Source organism: Bufo bufo, chromosome 4, assembly GCF_905171765.1.
Source record: "Bufo bufo chromosome 4, aBufBuf1.1, whole genome shotgun sequence".
Lineage (NCBI taxonomy): Eukaryota > Metazoa > Chordata > Amphibia > Anura > Bufonidae > Bufo > Bufo bufo.
In genome coordinates this window covers 494,179,653-494,199,721 of record NC_053392.1, presented here as the reverse complement: position 1 = coordinate 494,199,721, position 20,069 = coordinate 494,179,653, and the positions used below count along the sequence as shown (strand labels likewise).

Below are 20,069 nucleotides of genomic sequence, written 5' to 3'. Positions count from 1 at the left end.
GATCCGCAATACACCCGGCCGGCAACCCCATAGAAATGCCTATTCTTGTCTGCAATTGCGGACAAGAATAGGACATGCTCTATTTTTTTCCGGAGCTGCGGAAGTGGGCTCTCTCATAGTTTGCTCTCCGCATCCATTCACTCCCCATAGAGAATGAATGGGTCCGCTCCCGTTCTGCACAATTGCGGAACGGGTGCGGACAACACTTGCGGACGTGTGAATGGAGCCTTAGGAATTAATCAGCATAGAATTTTGGACATAAAAATGGCATGATGATATGAGGGAGAAATTCACTTTTACGTTTCTGCGACTATAGTGGTTTGCCGTTCTTAGACACCACGATCTGCCTCCTGCAAACGATAATTTTTAACCTGTCCAAAAATTTGGGATGCCCAATGATCGAGCGTGTTCATTGGGCTTTCGGCGGCAGTATTACACTGCCAGATGATCGCTAACGAGCATTCATGCTAATGCTTGTTAGCAATTATTTGCTGAAAATTTGTCCAGTGTAATACAAGCTTTAGCCGTTGTTCTCATCTCATTTTTGCCGTACATTAGGGAGAAACATTTAGACATAGAGTTAAAAAAAAGTACATAAACTTATGCAATTTTGTGGTTATCTATCCTTTTTTAGCCTATATATTTGACAGATGTGCATACATTACAATATGTTTTTGTCCGTTTTTTTGTAACAAAAAACATATACGTATTTGTAAAACCTTTCTTTTGAAAAATAAAGAATTTTGAAGAACGGATACGTTTAACAGAAAGAGATCGATTGCCTTGTTTTCATCCGTTCCCTATTCACTGCAATGTGAAAAAAAAACATACAATTCTATCCGCTTTTTTTGTACGACAGAAAAGCATGGTATGCTACGTTATTCTGTCCTTCAAAAAAAAAAAAAAAAACTTACATAAGCAATGACAAACGGAGTCGAAAGTAAGCAGTATTGAACGATGTTTGCACAATTATAGTCTATGGGTACGTCAAGCCATAGGCTTCTTTGCATTTTTTCTGTTTACAAACGTATCAGCGAAAACAAGATGTGAACAGCCCCTTAGAGAAACGTGTCTGTTCCTGCAGAAGATTTATCATCCAGCCCGAGCCCCTGTGACAAATCTGGTGCACGTCCAGACAGCCTGTCTAAGCTTACATCATCTACAGGATTAGTAAATCTGCCCCAATGGGTTTGTATGTCATTGTATAGGGACATGGCCCAATGAAAAGGGGAATGGAACACCCAGTTCTCGATTTATTTGTTCAATTCCTAGAGGAAGAATGGAGGAGCCTTGCATCGCAGAGTTGCTAGAAAAGAGACATGTCAGAAGTGGTTTCAGGTCCTAAATACAATGAAGAGCCTTGCCCAGTGCTTGGCTGTTTGGTACTTACCTGTGTGTCGAACGGCACCAGGAGCTAGAGGCCGGGTGGTGACCCGTGTAGTGTTGGAATGGGAGTCCCAGAGATGGGACCTTTATCTTTTGGATATCTATGGCATATTGGCATAAATGTCCGAAATGAGAATACCTCTTTTAGAGACGTCAGATCCCGACATCCGGATAGGTCAAGCATAGCAGCCCAGTGCGTGCACGTTTCTCTCCCCGGATTTTGTTTTGAATGCTTTCTGTTTGCACACAGTCCCAGTGTAGATTGTTCATTTGTTTAATCCCGCTGACTAGTTCAATAATTCTAACCTGCAAAATAAATGACATTTTAGCAAGCTTTGACCAAACTAAATATTCTACCTTTTGTGGCAGCAGAAAGCAGCATCAGGTTGGAATCCCTCTGAAAAGTCTTCTGTTCCTTGTGTTGGTGTCGAGCGGAATACAAAGAGTTGACTATCCGTTCCCGCAGTGATACTTGAATACAGTACATTTGGCCTCCACGCCACGTTGCTCCTTCGCTAGCTTTTCATTGATTTTGCTTAGCATGAAGCAAACGAGCTCGAGAATGAAATAAATCAGTATAGGTGCCTGTAATCTTCCAAAAGCGCTATGTACATTGATTATCTTTCCATTTCTACCTATTTTCAGGCAGAAAAATCTGATTCTTCCTTATCAAGTAATAGCCGCAGCGACAGTAGGCAAATTGTACTTTATATACAGGATGCGGGTATGGATGGGTTTCCAAAGGAGATCACAAAAGAGATCAGGATTCCTCATTGGGGGGGTGCTGATTTCGGCGACAGTGTAGGTTAGGCTGTGTGCATAGTCATGAAGTGCGCCTGGAAGTACTTTCAACGCATATGCTGAACTGGTCCATAGACCCCTATAGATCGTATATATGCCAAAACAGTGTGCCATTAGTATCCTCGGGTATTCATACATTGGTATACCCTTTTTTTCAGCCTTTTGGCCACTCAATGTCCTTTTTTTTAATGTATTGTGCCCTGTGTATAGTATACACTGACGTTTTCCAGGAATTTGCATTCAGGAAACACACAGGGAAGCTTTCCCCGGCATATATGTCGAACATTGCCCCTTAAGATGCTTTAAAGGTAGTCTGTCACCAGCGACCTCCCTATCCAACACATAGCTGTGGGTCACCTGATTAAAATGGGGTTTTTCTTTTGTTGATCCGAGGCTTCGTTCCCGGGTTATGACACTTTTTCCTAATATGCAAATGATGCTTTTGGTGCAATGAGGGGGTCACCGTTGCTCTTGTTTCACCCAAGCTTCACTCTGTTCTATGACCAGCCCCTCTCGAGCTGCTTTGCCACTGCCTGGCCTTGTTAATCAAAGCAGCCAGGGAAGAGCTGGCCACTGAAATAAGTAGACCTTGGGTTCAACAATAGCATCAGTGACACCCTCGTTGCACCACAGGCCTAATTTGCATATCAAGAAAAAGTATCATAACTGGGAATCAGATCCTCGGATCAACGAAGGAAAAATCGCGTTTTCATCAGGTGAACCACAGCTACATATGTGTCTATGCAAACAGTTGGATAGGGAGGCTGCTGGTGACAGATTGCCTTTTAAAGGGGTTGTCTATAATTTCAGAAAAACACTTCTAAGGACTGCTTTAAATAAAAATACATTTTATTCTTCCCCTGCTGGAATGGTCTGTTGATTTTGCTGCAGAGGTCATGTGACAAACATTTGCATGACTGCTGCAGTCAATCACTGGCCTAAGCGGTCTTGTGCTATGCATGCAGGCATCACCTCTGAGGCCAGTGATTGGCTGCAGTGGTTGCATGCATGTACAGCATGTCATCAGTGCAGGACAAGTAAACAGAGACCGGCGGGGACCTCCGGTGCAGTGGTGCTAGAGTGGTGGGGGATCAAAGAGTTGATTGATTTTTTTTATTTTTTTTTTATGCTATTCCTGCTGGACAACCCCTTTAAATGCAGTGACTTGGATTCTCTATAACAATGTTCCCCAACCTGTAGTTCTCCAGCTGCTGCAAAACTACAACTCTCGTCATACCCCGACAGCCTACGGCTAACGAGGCACAACAGGAGTTGTAGTTTTTCAGCAGATGGAGAGCCACAGGTTTGAGATCACTGCTCTATTACTAAAGTAAAAGGATAAATTAAATTCGAGTACAGTTTTGATGTAATATTCATGTTGCCGCACAACTTCTGTATAAAACGGCTGTAAAGTAAAAGAAGGAATCTGCGGTCATGAAATGAAGCTATATCTAATGGTCTCCAGCCTGTGCCCGATGCTCTACAACTCCAGTAATCCCTTCTTTTAGACTTTAAGCTACCTTGTCGTCTTTGTCTCAACGAGAAACAAATTATCTTTCCGTTCGGCCTTTAGGCTGCAAATCTCCATTCGTGAGGCAGACACAAGGGACTATTATCTACAGAACATTACATGACCCACAGTTAACTTTCCCTTAAAACCAGAACATAAAGCACACCGACGCGTCGTGGCATCCTACGCCATACTCAGGAAAACAAATGCAGCTGTTTTATTTCATTGCTTGTGTGCTTTTCTACTGACCTGTTTACTGGCGTTTATTAGGAGTCATGTTTAAAGGGATCAGTGTCTGGTTGTATATATTTCATGTAGAGCTTGCTACGCTTATTATCGTATACCAGTTGTACTATTTTATTTACATAGCTTTTTTAAAGGGGTTATCCAGTTGCTAAAAAAACATTACTAGTAACGCTAAAAAATGTTACTCATCTCATCAGTCCCACACCGATCCAGCTTTAATGCTCTGCCAACCCGCCCCCCCCCCCCCCCCAACCCCGTTCCTGGTATCTATTGATGTGACAGCTTTAGTTAATCAGTGACCTCAGCCATTACCTGCTATACTACTGGCAGCACCGCTTAGCAATGGCAGCCATATTGGCAGTAGTTTGGCACATGACCCCTCAGGCCACTGCACTGTTGGTTTCCACTAAGGCTGCACGATATGGGAATTTTGTGAGATTGCGATTAGGGCCCTAAAAATTGCGATAATGATATGCGATGCGATATTTTAAGGGAATTGTGCTAGAGGTCTTTTTGCTTGGATTTTCCCGTATGAGCTGCTGACGCCGCCACAGGAGCCCCTGCCGTGACCCGTCACCCAGGTACCGTATTTTTTTGCTTTATAAGACGCACCTGATTATAAGACGCACCTAGGTTTTTGAGGAGGACAATAAGAAAAAAATGATTTTGAACCAGAAGGTGTGCTTTTGGTGGTTTTTAAACTAATGGTGGTCTGGGTATGACATTGTTATGGGGGATCTGTGGATGGCACTGTTATGGGGATCTGTGGATGGCATTGTTATGAGGGATTCTTTGGATGGCACTGTTATGGGGGACCTATGGATGACGCACTGTTATGGGGGATCTGTGGATGATGCACTGTTATGGGGGAGCTGTGGATGATGCACTGTTATGGGGATCTGTGGTTGGCACTGTTATGGGGGATCTGTGGTTGGCACTGTTATGGGGATCTGTGGTTGGCACTGTTATGGGGATCTGTGGTTGGCACTGTTATGGGGATCTGTGGTTGGCACTGTTATGGGGATCTGTGGTTGGCACTGTTATGGGGATCTGTGGTTGGCACTGTTATGGGGATCTGTGGTTGGCACTGTTATGAGGGATTCTTTGGCTGGCACTGTTATGGGGGGATCTGTCGATGATGCACTGTTATGGGGGATGTGTGCTATGACACATTGGGCCATGAGAGGGGCCAGCATAAGATGCTATATGTGTGAATGACACACATATAGCATATTATGCTGGTCCCCCTCATGGCCATATGTGTCACAGCATTACTTTATTAATGTCCCCTCATATGTCCTAAACCGCACACATAACTGTCTTTGTATGTAAAGTCTTTCTTTACTGCTTAAACAATTGCTCTCCTATTGATAAACTCCTATTGATAAAATCACCAGCCTCTGTAGTCACTATGAATGCACTGCAGCAAGCGGGCCGGCCGGTGCATGACTTCAGTTAGTCGCACTCCTGCTTCATTAACAAAGACAGTTATGTGCGCGGGGCCCACCGCGACTTGCCTCCAGCCCCTCTCCGCACTGTAACTGATGTATCGCTGGCCGCGCTGTGCAGCATAGCAGCCGGCGATACATCAGTGTCAGCCACGTAAAAAGTCAACCATCGCTTTATGAGACGCACAGTGTGTCTTATAAAGCGAAAAATAATTGCAACATTTTTGGGTCGGCGATTATCGCTAAACGATGGCTTTGGCGATATATCGTGCAGGCCTAGTTACCACAAGAATGTGTAACGACCCAGAGTGCCATTACCACTTCTTTTTGACACCTTGCTACCATTTCCTATGTGCTAAAGTCTAATAGCTAATGTATTTAATGTCGTCACCTAATAATGTGCATATTTATTCCTGAAACTGTTATGTTCAAGTGTTATAACCTGGTCCACCAGCAGATGGCGGCATCATAGGCAGTATTAGGTTTCCTGGAGAGGAACCTTCTGGTTCCTTCCAGCCCTCTGTAGCTAGAAGGAGGAGTCTAGTTAGTCAGTGTGTCAGTGTCTAGTCTACCCTCAGAAGGGAGAGGTGGTGTGCTGGCTAGCAGAGCACTACCTGCTCTTCTAGGCCCAGAGGCCCTGTCTCTGAAGCCTACATAGTTGCTTATTGCCTCCACCCAAGCTGAGTCGTAGCTTGAGGTACTCTAAAACCAGGACAAGAAGTTCCTGGGATTTTAAGTAAGAGACAGCAGAGGAGGAAGAGTTTCCTATTCATCCAGCCAAGCATAGCAGGGCTGATAGAGCTCCCGCATAGCAGTGCTGAGAATGTTGCAAAGAAGTTTTTGCCTGCCAAAGTTAAGCCAATACCTGCTGATGACCAAGATATTGTTTGAAAGCTGTTTGGATTACTAATTTTTGCCAAGTAAAAGCAACTGTTCAACGTTACTACAAGTCTGGACTCCATTTATTACACTTGTTCATCATACAAGTTCACCTACCCCTTTTGCACTGCTTCGGACCATATCACGCCTGGGATCCACGGATATCCAGGTAGGAACACAGTTACACATGTACATAACATCTACAGAGACTGTAGGCCACCCTGCACCACTCTGGCAATCCTACCTCTGGGTACCAACATTACCATCTACTAAGGAAGCCTTGAGCTTCCGCTGCTTAACCGCAGCTGGCGTCACGTTTACTTGCTCTATAAGAGGGACATATTTCGTAGAAACCTCCCAAAAGGCAAGGGATACCCCAGGCGTGGCCTTAGTTGCATATGCACTGTACAGTACCAAGTACATCTAGGGGTAGGTGCAGAATTTTTTTTCTCTAAAATATTATATGAGTAAAGTTATAAATCTTGACACCTACCAGCATACTTCTCAAACTATTACTCTAAACTTGAATTGATATGCCTCATCTAAAAAAAAAAAAAATGCTTCCTTGCTTGTAATTGGTGGGCTAATAGACCTTTAATACATGATGTCCAACGTGGTCATTTTCAATAGACTAGCCCTCTTGGGTACTCCTCCAATGTGCGTTTTTCAACCAGTCCAATAAGGCTGTGTGCTCATTCACAAAGCTTTTGTTGAGATCTAGATCTCCCAGATCCCAAATATGCTGTCTATAGATCTCTCTGGGCCTCCACTGCAGATGTTTGTGCCTCTGATTTTACATCGAGGACCATGGAGGTTTTTTCACTGAGAATCTGTGAGCAAAAGTATCCATGCCTTTGCTTCTAGGTGAGAATGTTGTTGCTCAAGCAGTCACCATATGGAGACACACCGAGCACCAATGAGTCCATGTTGGGGCCTCAATATCATTTGCTTGAGGCCTCCAAATATAAAAGTTTGGTTGGTCGCTCGTCCTACTTTGTGCACTTTTCAGATAACGGATGGCTTAAGTTATTTATTCGTAAGGCAGATGGCTGTTTCAAGCTAGTCAGACATGATGTTTGTCAGCAGCTGTTGATGTGCCTGCAAAACAGTGAGCCCTAGAAAGAGAGGGTGCAATTCATTTAGAGATTTCTGACTGCGTCCTAACAGGACCCCACCATTAATCTGTGTCACCATCTGGGTCTCAGGATTCGGAATTGCATTTAAACTTGCCTCTTCCACTCACATGATCACCGGTTTCTTTCTGCCATGGTATCTCAAGGATGAAAAGAATATTTTTCTTTTGCTGACTTTTCTGTCTTAATCAGATGTTATCTTCTGCAAAGTTTTCTAATGAAATCTGGCCAGGGTTGCAGCACAAATTCCCGTAACTGTCTCTGTAAGGAATCTGAAATAATCCATTAACTGGCTCTGCAGTCACACAGCAGCTGATGTGCGACCTTCTTCCTTGCTAGGAAAAGCTTGGGTCGTGGCTTTTGCATCTCCTCTCTTTATAGAGTTTATAATGAGGGATACTGCTCAGTGCATAGCTCCCAGTCTTCTGCATCGGGCACTGAAGCATGTTTGTTCATTAGATCGCTTTTTTGTGCCTGGCCATGTGAAAATTTTGTCTAAATAATGATATATTTTTTTGCTTGCCTGTTGAAATGTTCCTCACACCTCAAACTGTTTGCCACCATCTATGTATATAAAGAAGGACATATGTATGTATGTATGTTCTGCGATCACTCAAAAACGCAACCATCGATTTCAACGAAACTTGGTTTACACATCCCTTGCTACCTGGAAAGAAATCTTGTGGGGGTCTCAGCTCTCTAGCACGTACCGTTCCTGAGATATTCCCCAAAAATGCAAATATTGCACATCACATGACCTACATTAGCCAATAGAAGCCTGCAGGTCTTTCTCTTCATATTCTAACTGCCATACACACGGTCACATGTCCTTTATCAGCCAATAGAAGTTCGCAGGTCCTTAGTCTCCACATACACACAGTTTTACATCAGGTTTCCATAACAACCCAGCCATTTTTCTTCACTGCTGCAGGTCAGCTTTAAAGGGGCAGGGCGCTGTGGATGGCGCTGTGGATGACACTGTTAAGGGAGCGGAGTGCTGTGGAGGTCACAGTTCAGGAACAGGTAGGGTGGCCATTCAGGCCACCCTCAAAGATGGTCTTTAAAATCCTGCCCCCAGACCCCACTAAGCCACACCCCCTCCCACTCCGCAGCCGACGGGGATTGAAAAAATGAAGGTAAAAAGCAACTTCTGTCAGCTGCAGGGGTGGGAGGGAGGGTGACTTTCTCCCTGCAGCTCATGCTCAGACAGCACAGTGCTGCTGTCTGAGAGTGAGCTGTTCAAAAGAACATCCCTGAGTCCATCCAGGCCATGCGCCAGACGGAGGACAGGGAGTCTGAAAGCTGCACTGTCCGGCCTAAAACTGGACCTCTGGCCACCCTGAGGGAAGGCTGTTGTGGAGGTCACAGTTAAGGGGACGGTCCGCTATGGAGGTCAGTGTTAAGGGGCAGATTGTTGTAGAGGCCACTGTTAAGGGGATAGGGTGTTGTGGAAATCACTGTTAAGGAGATGGGGTACTGTGGATGTCACTAATAAAGGGGCAGCTCTGTGAAGGTCAGTGATTAAGGGTCAGGCTGCTGTGGAGGTCACTGTTAAGGGCGCGGAATGCTGTCGAAATCACTGTTAAGGGGGCGGGCTGCTGTGGAGGTCACTGATAAGGGGGCAGGCACTTTGGAGGTCTCTGTTAAGGGGACAGGGAATTTTGGAGGTCACAGTTAAGGGGACCGTCTGCTGTGGAGGTCACTGATAACGGGACGGTCTGCTGTGGAGGTCACTGATAAGGGGGCGGGATGCTGTGGAGGTCACTGTTAAAGGGGCAGGCACTGTGGAGGTCTCTGTTAAGGGGACAGGGAATTTTGGAGGTCACAGTTAAGGGGACGGTCTGCTATGGAGGTCAGTGTTAAGGGGTGGGGTGCTGTAGAGGTCACTGTTAAGGGGGCGGGGTGTTGTGGAAATCACTGTTAACGAGACGGGGTACTGTGGAGGTCACTAATAAAGGGGCGGTTGCTGTGGAGGTCACTGTTAAAGGGGATGGCGCTGTGGATGTTACTGTTAAGGGGGCAGGCCGCTGTGGAGGTCACTGTTAAAGGGGTGGGGTACTATAGATGTCACTGTTATAGTAGATACTGTCAATATCTTTTAATGACATACACAAACATTAAATGAAATAGATTAAATATACCTGTGCGAAGCCGGGTCCTTTTGCTAGTTTTCAATGTAAAATACTAGAATATATTGCCCCTGCCACCTTCCAGGAACACATATCCAATAATCAATGGGCAGCAGTCAGGGCTTGTTTCGTGACATGTGCCACCTATTTGGCCCACTATAACTACTTGTTTGGATCCCATGTGAGACCCCTACCAATCATCATTATCCAATAACTTAATAAGATGGGAATAACCTTTTAACCTTGTTAATCCCTTGGCACTGCAGGTCTGTTCTACTTTATTCACATCATCATACAGTACAATAGACCTACGGTCAGATAGGAACTGATTATATCATAAATCACTATGATGCAGTCAGTTTGGTCAAGGGTAGCTACGGTCAGTCCGTGTTTCCTGGAACAAGCACGATCGTCTGAATATGGCCTATGTTTCAGTTGATCAGCAGAGTATCATGCTATCATTTTCTGGATAGCCCTTATCTCTGACAGCTGTTATACACTTATTTAATCCATATTCTTATCAGTTTGATAAGAGTTTAGCAAAAATGAGTGTTTATGAGCTTTCGTGAGTTCAGCAGAAATAACGGATATACATTCAGCTTTCAGAACAGTAACGGTTTAGCTCAAAATGACGAAAATGCAGTCATAAAAAAATTGTCCTTGAAGGCGTTCATAGCCTTTAAGTGCACTGAGGGTGGATCTAAGACACTCTGTGCACCCTTTCTTCTCCTACTTACTTTCCCAGCCTCTTTGATTGAAAGGGTCAGTTGAGAGGACTAGGCCCTGACATTTTTAGGTGTTGTATCAGTTATATTACTTTTGGTGTTTTATATTTTTAAAAACTATGAGAGTAATTTATTAAACAGAAATAGGCCTATTTCTGGCTCAGATTGTAGCGCAAAAAGTTCCTATTGAAGATTGCAGGACCAGATCTAAAAAGAAAATGGCCGTGGCATGGACAGGGAAGGGTACAGGCCGGTAGACCCGTCTCATTTACCATCTTCTACGCCTGTTTTAGGTGTAAAAAAATTGTCTAAATGTAAGACAGCTAGGAAGCTATCTTACATTTAGAAGCGACAGTGGATCCATCGGAGTTATGTAGGGGCTTGCGCCTTTTCATAACTTCAGAGGATCCACTGCCAAGTATAGGACTTATTAAGACTGGCGTCTAAAACGCCAGTCTTAATAAATGTGCCCTTATGTTTTTACTTTTGTTCCCCATTTTTTACTCCCTCTAGGAGACTAAAACAAGGCATCATTCGACTATACCATACACTGTAAGGCCTCATGCCCACGACCGTTGTTGTGTTCCGTTCCGCATAATGGGGTTCCGTTGTTCCGTGATCTGTTTCCGTGTGTCTTCCTTTATTTTTGGAGGATCACCAGACATGAAGGAAAGTAAAAAAAAGTCTAAGTCAAGTTTGCCATGCAAATAATAGGGAAAAAACGGACACGGATGACAATCTTGTGTGCCTCCGCGTTTTTTCACGGTCCCATTGACTTGAATGGGTCCGCAAACCGTTTTCCGTGAAAAAAATAGGACAGGTTATATTTTTTTGATGGACTGGAACCACGGATCACGGACGCGGATGACAAACTGGGCATTAGCCGAGTTTTCAACGGGCCCATTGAAAGTCAATGGGTCCGCAGAAAATCACGAAAAACGGAACAACGGACACGGAATAAAACAATGGTCGTGTGCATAAGGCCTAATACTATAGTATTGCAGTCTGTGGTGCTAGTGATATCTGCCTATCAACCCTTTAGTGACCGCCAATATGCCTTTTTACAGTGGTCTCTAAGGAGCCTTGGCTCAGGTCACTGACTTTTTATGGCAGCCTAGTCCAAGCACTGTAGGTCTCTAGTGCGGCAGGGGCTCACCTCTCATATAAGAGCCGGGCTCCTGCTCTAACGGACCGGATTGGCATAAAAAGCAATAAAAAACTGATATGTTCCTCAAAATGATACCAGTTGTCCTGCAATAACTCCAGTTATGTCCTCACATAACTCTGTAGAACGCAAAATAAAAAAGTGATGGGTCTTGGGTTGCGCCGATGCAAAAACATTTTTTAATTTTTTAAAAAAAAGGGTTTATATTGTGCAAAACAAGTAAAACATAAACAACTATATATATTTGGAATCGCTGTAATCATTCTGACCCAGAGAATAAAGTTCTAATGTTATTTATGCCAAAAAATGAACGCCGCAAAATTTATGATGTAAAAACTCAGTGGCAGTATTGCTGTTTTTTCTGATTCCCCCAAAAACAGTTTATAAAAGTTAATCAGTAAGTTATGTGTACCCCAAAATGGTCCACAGTATACCGTAGTAACTACAACTTGTCCCACAAAAAAAGCCCTTATACGACTACAGTGATGGAAAACGAAAAAAAAGTTATAGCTCTTTGAAGGCAACTATGAAAAAAAATTGCTTGGTCACTAAGGCCCAAAACAGGCTGGTCACTAAGGGGTTAATACAAAGATTACCTTTGTTGGCCTAGGAGCCTTCACAAGGCCCCAGGCTGCCATGACAACCAGTGAGCGCCACATTGTCAAGGTAGGGAACAGTGAAGCCCTGAACTCCACCCAAACCATTATCCATACCTACTTTCAGCAGTGGCCCACAACTGAACGACAGTCCCTGCTTGACTAAGTGCATGGGTCTAAGCGGGGATCACTGCAAGGACAAAAATAGCAAACATAGTGACAGACATGTGCAAGGGAAAATACACCAGAAACGGAGAACTAAACTATAACATAAGGAACGGTTCAAAACCAGGAGAGACAATCATAGCCAAAATTAGAAAACAAGATCAATACGATAGCAAGCTAGATCAATACCAAGAAGTCACGTTAGGGTCCAAATTATCAGACAGAAGCAGAGTCAGAAATCCAGGCAAGAAATCAGCAGTAACCAGAAAACATTCTGTGGCAAGAAATCTGTGGAGACTAACTTCATTTCACTGGAAGTCATGCAAGTCGTGAATTTATTTTGTATTCATTTCTGCATCTTTAAAAACATTAAAAATCCAAAGTTGGGTTTGGTTGCATGTGCGCTTGGCAGCGGAAGGTATCTGTATTGGTCCCATGTTCATGTGTGGCCCGCATTGCTGAGAAAAATTGTGTTTTATTATACAGACAAATATATGCAGTTTCATATACATACAAATCTGCTGACAGATCTCTGCCCTTTAACGAAAAAAGAATCACTGATTACTTAGGAGTTTTGATCGGGTAATACATTTCTTAAAGAGGTTGTCTCATCACAGATAATGGGGACATATCTCTAGGATATGTCCCCATTGTCTTATAGGTGCTGGGACCTGCACCTATATCGGGAACAGAGCCCGCAAGGTGGTGGCTGGAGGACTCCGGTCCGGCCACCACCGAGCGTGCTCCGCATAGAAGTGAATGGGAGCACACCGCGCATGACCGGCCACCGTTCCCATTCATTTCTATGGGCCTGATGGAAATAGCCAGCGCTTGGCTATTTTCGGTGGGCCCCCTAGAAAATGAATGGAGGGCGCATGCGCAGTGTGCCCTTCAACACTTTCGGGGCTCAGTTCTCGATATAGGTGCAGGTCCCAGGTGCAGGTCCCAGCTGCGGGTCGCACCTATAAGACAATGAGGGCATATCCTAGCGATATGCTCCCATTGTCTGAGATGAGACAATGATGTTCACATTTGTTGACAGGTTTTCTATGTAATATTAGTGTTATATAAGTGTTATATTTATCTCCTATGTTGTACTGCTCACCCTAATAATACAGATGCATCTTATTTTTATTAAAAAATACTGGTCCCGAAAGACATTCACTAGACATTTGTTGTCTGATTGCGATGTGCGCCACCGCTCCTTTTGTCAGAACTTCCATATTTGGCGCTCTTGGACTGTGATACACTTTAGATAGATTTTGACTTTTTAAATGAGTAACCTAATGAAGCCTATCTGTTCCTTTTCATTTCCTAAAGAATTAACCCCTGAAGAGAGAGCCCAAAAAATTGCCAGAACCATGAGGAAGCAGTCAGTCGAAGTTAAAGAGAAATGGGAAAGCTTGAACTCACAGGCAGTCAGCTGGCAGAAGCAAGTGGAGAAAGCCTTGGAAAAATTGAGAGTTTTGCAAAGTGCAATGGATGATCTTGATACAGGATTGGTAGCAGCAGAGAAAGTGCGCAGTGGCTGGAAACCGGTCGGAGATTTACTAATTGATTCTTTGAAGGAACACATTGAGAAGACAAGTGTAAGTATATCAATGTACATTTTATTATTCACCTCTTAAAGTTAATATTTAAATGTCCATATACATAGCATAGAAGCCCAACCTTGTTCATTGACGTTCCACTGATATATAGTATTATCTGTTATTTAACATTTATTGATCCAAGCACAATGCCAATGCAGTGGTTTATGAGTGCCACCACTGGACTCTGGAGCAGTCTGAGGGACGAGTCTGAATCATAGGAGAACCTTACCTGTCTTATTGCATTGTGTCAACTGTAAAGTTTGATGGATGAGGGATAATGCTATTGGTTGTTTTTCACGGGTTGGCCTAGGCCCCTTGGTTACAGTTAAGTGAAATCTTAATGCTTCAGCATTCTAAGACATTTTAGACATTTTGGCCACTTAGTTCCAGTGAAGGGAAATCTTAGTATAATGAAGAATTAAGACATTTTGGACAACTGTAGGCTTGCAACTTTGTGGGGAAAGGCTCTTCTCTGTTTCAGCATTGCCATAAAGGAATGGCATTACCATAAAGGCATGGTTGGTGAGTGTGGTGTGGAAGAACTTGTCTGGCCCTCACAAAGCCATAACCTTAACCCCATTAACCTTTGGGATAAACTAGAATGGAGATTGCAAGCCTGGCCCTCTCATCCAACATCAGCGTCTGGAAATGCTCTTCTTGATAAATGGGCAGAAATTCCCTCAGACACACTACAAAATTGTGTAGAAAAGCTCCTGTAGGTGTAATGGGTAGTTGTCCCAATACTTTTGTCCATATACTTTATATAGCAGTGACAGCATGTGAAAACAGGTTTTGTAGCTCCTAATTGGCATTTTGGAAAATTATTTGTTTCCTATTGTATATATACAGGTGCTGTACATAGATCATTTATTACAGTTAATTTTGTCAATTATTTTTGAAAGGCTGTATTGACTTTTCTGACCTGTAAATCTTTGTAAAGCCTGTCATCTGGCCAGAATTTTTGATTAGTCCTGACATACATCTGATCTTTCAACCTCTGAGTAAACCTGAAACAGAGCATTCTGACCTTCATTTGAAATATGTTCCTTGTCTTTTACTTCACAGTCTGTTGTGTCATTCATCCTACCTGCCTTATCTTAAAAATAGTCTAATCTCTCCTTTTATCTCGCTCAAAAGAATTTGTAGTGTTGCTGTAACAATGTTCGGATAAATTGGTCAGAAAATCGGTCAGATAATCTGTTGGTGTAGTACAGTCCTTACTGATGTTCACTGATGTATATCTTACCATTTCTGTCCTATGTTGGAATGGCAACCAAACCTTTCTATGTCTTCAGCAACTGTCCAATCTTCCTTTCTCACATCTCAGACTCCCTTGTACTCATCTTTCACTGGCTTGTCGAACTTTAAGAACATATACAACTAAATTTAGTACAGCAAACCCCCAGCCTTGAATGGTTCTTTTCTTGATAAAAAAAACACACACCAGCTTTTAGCTTGATCATCCATTGAAAAAAGTCCACACAGAAAAACTCAGTAGCTGGCTGACAGCAACTTTGAAAAGCTGGGTAGCACTTGGAGGTATGCGGGAGATCAAGCTACATACAGTACAGACCAAAAGTTTGGACACACCTTCTCATTCAAAGAGTTTTCTTTATTTTCATGACTATGAAGGCATCAAAACTATGAATTAACACATGTGGAATTATATACATAACAAATAAGTGTGAAACAACTGAAAATATGTCCTATTCTAGGTTCTTCAAAGTAGCCACCTTTTGCTTTGATTACTGCTTTGCACACTCTTGGCATTCTCCTGATGAGCTTCAAGAGGTAGTCCCCTGAAATGGTCTTCCAACAGTCTTGAAGGAGTTCCCAGAGATGCTTAGCACTTGTTGGCCCTTTTGCCTTCACTCTGCGGTCCAGCTCACCCCAAACCATCTCGATTGGGTTCAGGTCTGGTGACTGTGGAGGCCAGGTCATCTGGCGCAGCACCCCATCACTCTCCTTCATCCCATCACTCTCCTTCATGGTCAAATAGCCCTTACTTTCAATGTTTTCCCAATTTTTCGGCTGACTGACTGACCTTCATTTCTTAAAGTAATGATGGCCACTCGTTTTTCTTTACTTAGCTGCTTTTTTCTTGCCATAATACAAATTCTAACAGTCTATTCAGTAGGACTATCAGCTGTGTATCCACCTGACTTCTCCTCAACGCAACTGATGGTCCCAACCCCATTTATAAGGCAAGAAATCCCACTTATTAAACCTGACAGGGCACACCTGTGAAGTGAAAACCATTTCAGGGGTCTACCTCTTGAAGCTCATCAAGAGAATGCCAAGAGTGTACAAAGCAGTAATCAAAGCAAAAGGTGGCTACTTTGAAGAACCTAGAATATGACATATTTTCAGTTGTTTCACACTTGTTTGTTATGTATATAATTCCACATGTGTTAATTCATAGTTTTGATGCCTTCAGTGTGAATCTACAATTTTCATAGTCATGAAAATAAAGAAAACTCTTTCAATGAGAAGGTGTGTCCAAACTTTTGGTCTGTACAGTATATAGTATATACTCACAGTTGTCCTGTTATTATATTTATGGATGTAGCGTATACAGAGTGTAGATACCAAGTGTGTCCTCCATTCAATGGTGTACATAGAGAAGTAAGGGCCCCATAGCAAGGATCAGGCCAGGCCCCCCACATAGGACAGAAGGGTCTCTGCCTAAACCCTTTTCAATGACCCTTGGACCATTTTTCCACTGCCTCATTTGCTAAAAGTTGTTCCTTTAGAGGGTAGAGTCCTGACCAAGTTTTTACCTCCAGTAGAAGAAGAGATAATCCCAACTAAGACTGGGCCCCTTTTGCCCTAGGCCCCATAGCAGTCGCATGGTCTGCTGCTATGGTAGTTACGCCCCTTCCTCCATTACATGTCTATAGAGGTTGAAGCCAAGCTTTTCCAGACCGCTGACTTCCAAATGTGCCTAGTCATGTAGTCATAAATCTCTTCATATAGCTAGACCAGCTTGTCAACACTGTACTTCTAAATTGGTGACAACAGATTATGTTGCCTTGGTAGCATATGATAGATGCACTCAGAATATCACGGCAGCATTTTGTGCATTATATACAACCCTAATTCCAAAAAAGTTGGGACGCCTTATAAAATATAAAAAAATTTAAATTAAGAGACCCATTTTTTATTCACAGTATATCAAGAACACATATCTGATGTTGAGATTGAGACATGTTACCATTTCATGAATAAATTAGCTCATTTAGAACTTGATGGCATTGGGGTTATATAACCAATCGGCCCCCATCACTGCCCTACAGAGATTATTTTCCAGCTTTCCCAGACTACAGAATGCCAGATGAGCCTATTAGTTGGTAAATGTTAGCCTGGAAAATATGAGTAAGAATCCCAGTGGCAAACCCTCCATTCTGCAGCATAGCTAGACAGGTCTGCCATTCAGTGTCCCAGCAATGCTGGGTGGCAAAGTAATGATGATAATGTATATAAAGCAGTGTGGAATATATTAACACTATATAAATGAGTAATAAATTATATTGACCTGTAGTAGGGACTGCTAAATAATAAGGCCACCTTAATAAATCATTCCCCTTACTCCCAAATAGTATTATAGCTAGGCAGGTTTGCCTTTGTGGATCCTGAGAAAGCTGGTTTACAACCATGTGGAGTTGTAATAGACCACAGAATAATAAATCTACCAAGATAAAGCCTTCTCCTCACTCCTATATAGTGCAATAGCTAGGCAGATTTGCCTTTCAGAGTCCTAAGAAAGCTGGGTTACCACCATGTGGAACTGTAATAGACTGCAGAATACTAGATATACCAAGATAAAGCACCCTCCTCACTCCTAAATAGTTCCATAGCTAGGCAGATTTGCCTTTCAGGGTCCTGGGAAAGCTTGGTTTACTTGCACTATGTATGGGTAACATTATATGGACAATATGTACATCCCAACAAGACTTGAATTCAGGTATCCAACACTGGTGAATGTCCTATATGACTAGACAGACTGTGAGAAATCACTCCTGGCTAGATATGCAAACTTTACTTTCAGGCACCTGGGAAAGTTTGGAAGTATTTTAAAATGGCTATAGTTATTTCCAGGGGCGGACTGGGAACTTAAAGCAGCCCTGGAAAAAAAACAAAAACTAAAAGTGGCTCCAATGTTGTAGGTGGGTCCAAATTGACAGAAGACGGGGTAACACAAGTAGATGGTGCCAATACAAGTTGGCAGGGTCAGCAATACCATAGTACTTCCCAAGAAGCCGACCCTGTGTGGTGGCCATCAATAGCTGCTATGTTCTGTCCTCCTCCTTAATTGTCTCTAATTAAGTTATGGAGCAGGGGCTTAGGAGGTGAGATGTGGGCCACAGCACCAAGACAGCCCTACCTTCAGTATGCAGCCTGGACTTCCTATACTAATGACCACTATAGTTCCCCCAGTAGTATGTACCCAGCGAGAAGCAGTGAGGAGGGCTCTGGTTTCCGGGAAAATTTTCTGTAATATCTATGGCCCCTGGTTATTTCACTTTCTTGAGAATAGTTTGTATACAGATATAAAAATGCGGACTGCATTTCAACAGATATATTGTTACAATGTAAGTCTAATGGAATGGATTGCAGTGGTCATTTATTGATATAATACAATAGAAGGCAGCTTCATAGATGAATTTATTTTGCTTTCATCTCTTTCTATATGTTTTCTGTCTTTCTCTCGGTCTTGTTCATTACTTCGTGCATTACGTCACACTTAGCCCCAGATAGTGATGTCATTTGGATTTGTGTTGATTGAAATGGGCGAAGTGACTACTGAATACTCGGTGTAATTGCGATTTCTACGATCACTTAATTAGAGTGATATAATGCTTTGCTTTATCACCTTCATACATTTCATGGAAATGATATGTTCAATTATACTGAGGTTTTGCAAGCAGTAGATCTATAAACATGAATCACTAAGCAGCTGCTGAGATATAATAAAGTCACAAACCATCATAATCATTTCATTTCATGTCTTGTTGTAGATGCTTTATGCTTCGCCTGGCATGCTGGTTGAATGACTCATAATTTTAAAGGTGCTAAATGCAGGTGATATATTAGCATCTGTCAGTTTGATTTGCATGGGAGGACTAATATCAGAAAGGGTTTGCCCCGGCCATGTAACTGTAAGGAGCGTAGGGGCTGCAGTCACATCTGGGCCCTGGGTCCCAACCTGCGATGTAAGAGAACACGGGTGGAGGGAAGTTTGGTTGTTCCCCGCTGCTTGGTCCACCTCCTTGCTCCACCTCTGCATTTGTCTGTCCTCGATTATAAACTTCCAGCATAGACGTGGGTCATGTGTGACACTGCGGGCGATAACTGGCACAGCGTTGATGTCCCCCCTGCAAGCAGCACCTGGTGACAGGCTGGCAAACCCAGTGGTGGATCGAAGGATCCAGAACTGAGCAGGTAAGTATGCTTCCTTACACAGGTCTGGCAGGGAGGGAAGCTGGAGAACCCTTTTAAAACCCCTCCTCCTTGACGTCACTCTGACATCACTGTTCATATGACATCACTATGTTTGTTACTGCTGTTTTGTGACATCATCCTTAGGGCGCCTTCACATAACCGCACTGTGTTTTGCAGTCTGCAAATTTGCGGAACGGAATGTTCTATCTTTTTTGCGAGGCCACGGTATGCTGTCCGCATCTTTTGTGGCCCCATTGAAATAAATGGGTCCGCACCTGTTTCACAAAATTGCGGAACGGATGCAGACCTATTCATACGGTCGTGTGAATGAGACCTTATATTGTAATACAGTGATTATTACAATATTTTAACATCACATTGTACATTATTCTTGTTTTAGGAGTTCTGTATTTTTGTCTTTAGCCATTAGCGGTAACATGACAGCTCTATGACGTTATCCTTGTTCTGTGACATTACTGTGTGCCCCATCCTATCTTTACTATCTATCACTGTGACATCACTGTGTACATCATGCTGGCACTATGACATCATTGTCCGCGCTTATGCTGCTACATCACTTTGAACTGAACAAAAGGGTCACAGCACTCCAGATGATGAAGGCTTCAGCCAAATGGCTGTTTATTCACATGAACATGTAAAGCAGCAACGTTTCAACCCAAGTATGAGAGAGACCCCAGATCTGGTAGTACAGTGTTCATTTTAGGACATGGTCAGATATCATAGTCACATATCAGAATAATGTCAGTGGGAGGCAAAATACTCACCCTAATACCTGACCCTGGCACCTGATTCTGACTCTGACATCAGAGCTAGACATGCTCTTCATAGGTC

The 20,069-nt window shown here is 43.0% G+C and overlaps 1 protein-coding gene across 6 annotated transcripts in view; it reads left to right on the top strand.

Moving 5' to 3' along the window:
• The window catches only part of UTRN (utrophin), a 683,920-nt gene that overhangs the window by 475,837 nt on the left and 188,014 nt on the right, over nucleotides 1-20,069 (top strand). For all 6 annotated transcript variants that reach the window (XM_040429574.1, XM_040429571.1, XM_040429568.1 and 3 more), the window contains one exon: nucleotides 13,504-13,772. In XM_040429574.1, coding sequence (XP_040285508.1) covers nucleotides 13,504-13,772 — 269 coding nt within the window. The remainder of the gene's footprint in view (nucleotides 1-13,503; nucleotides 13,773-20,069) is intronic.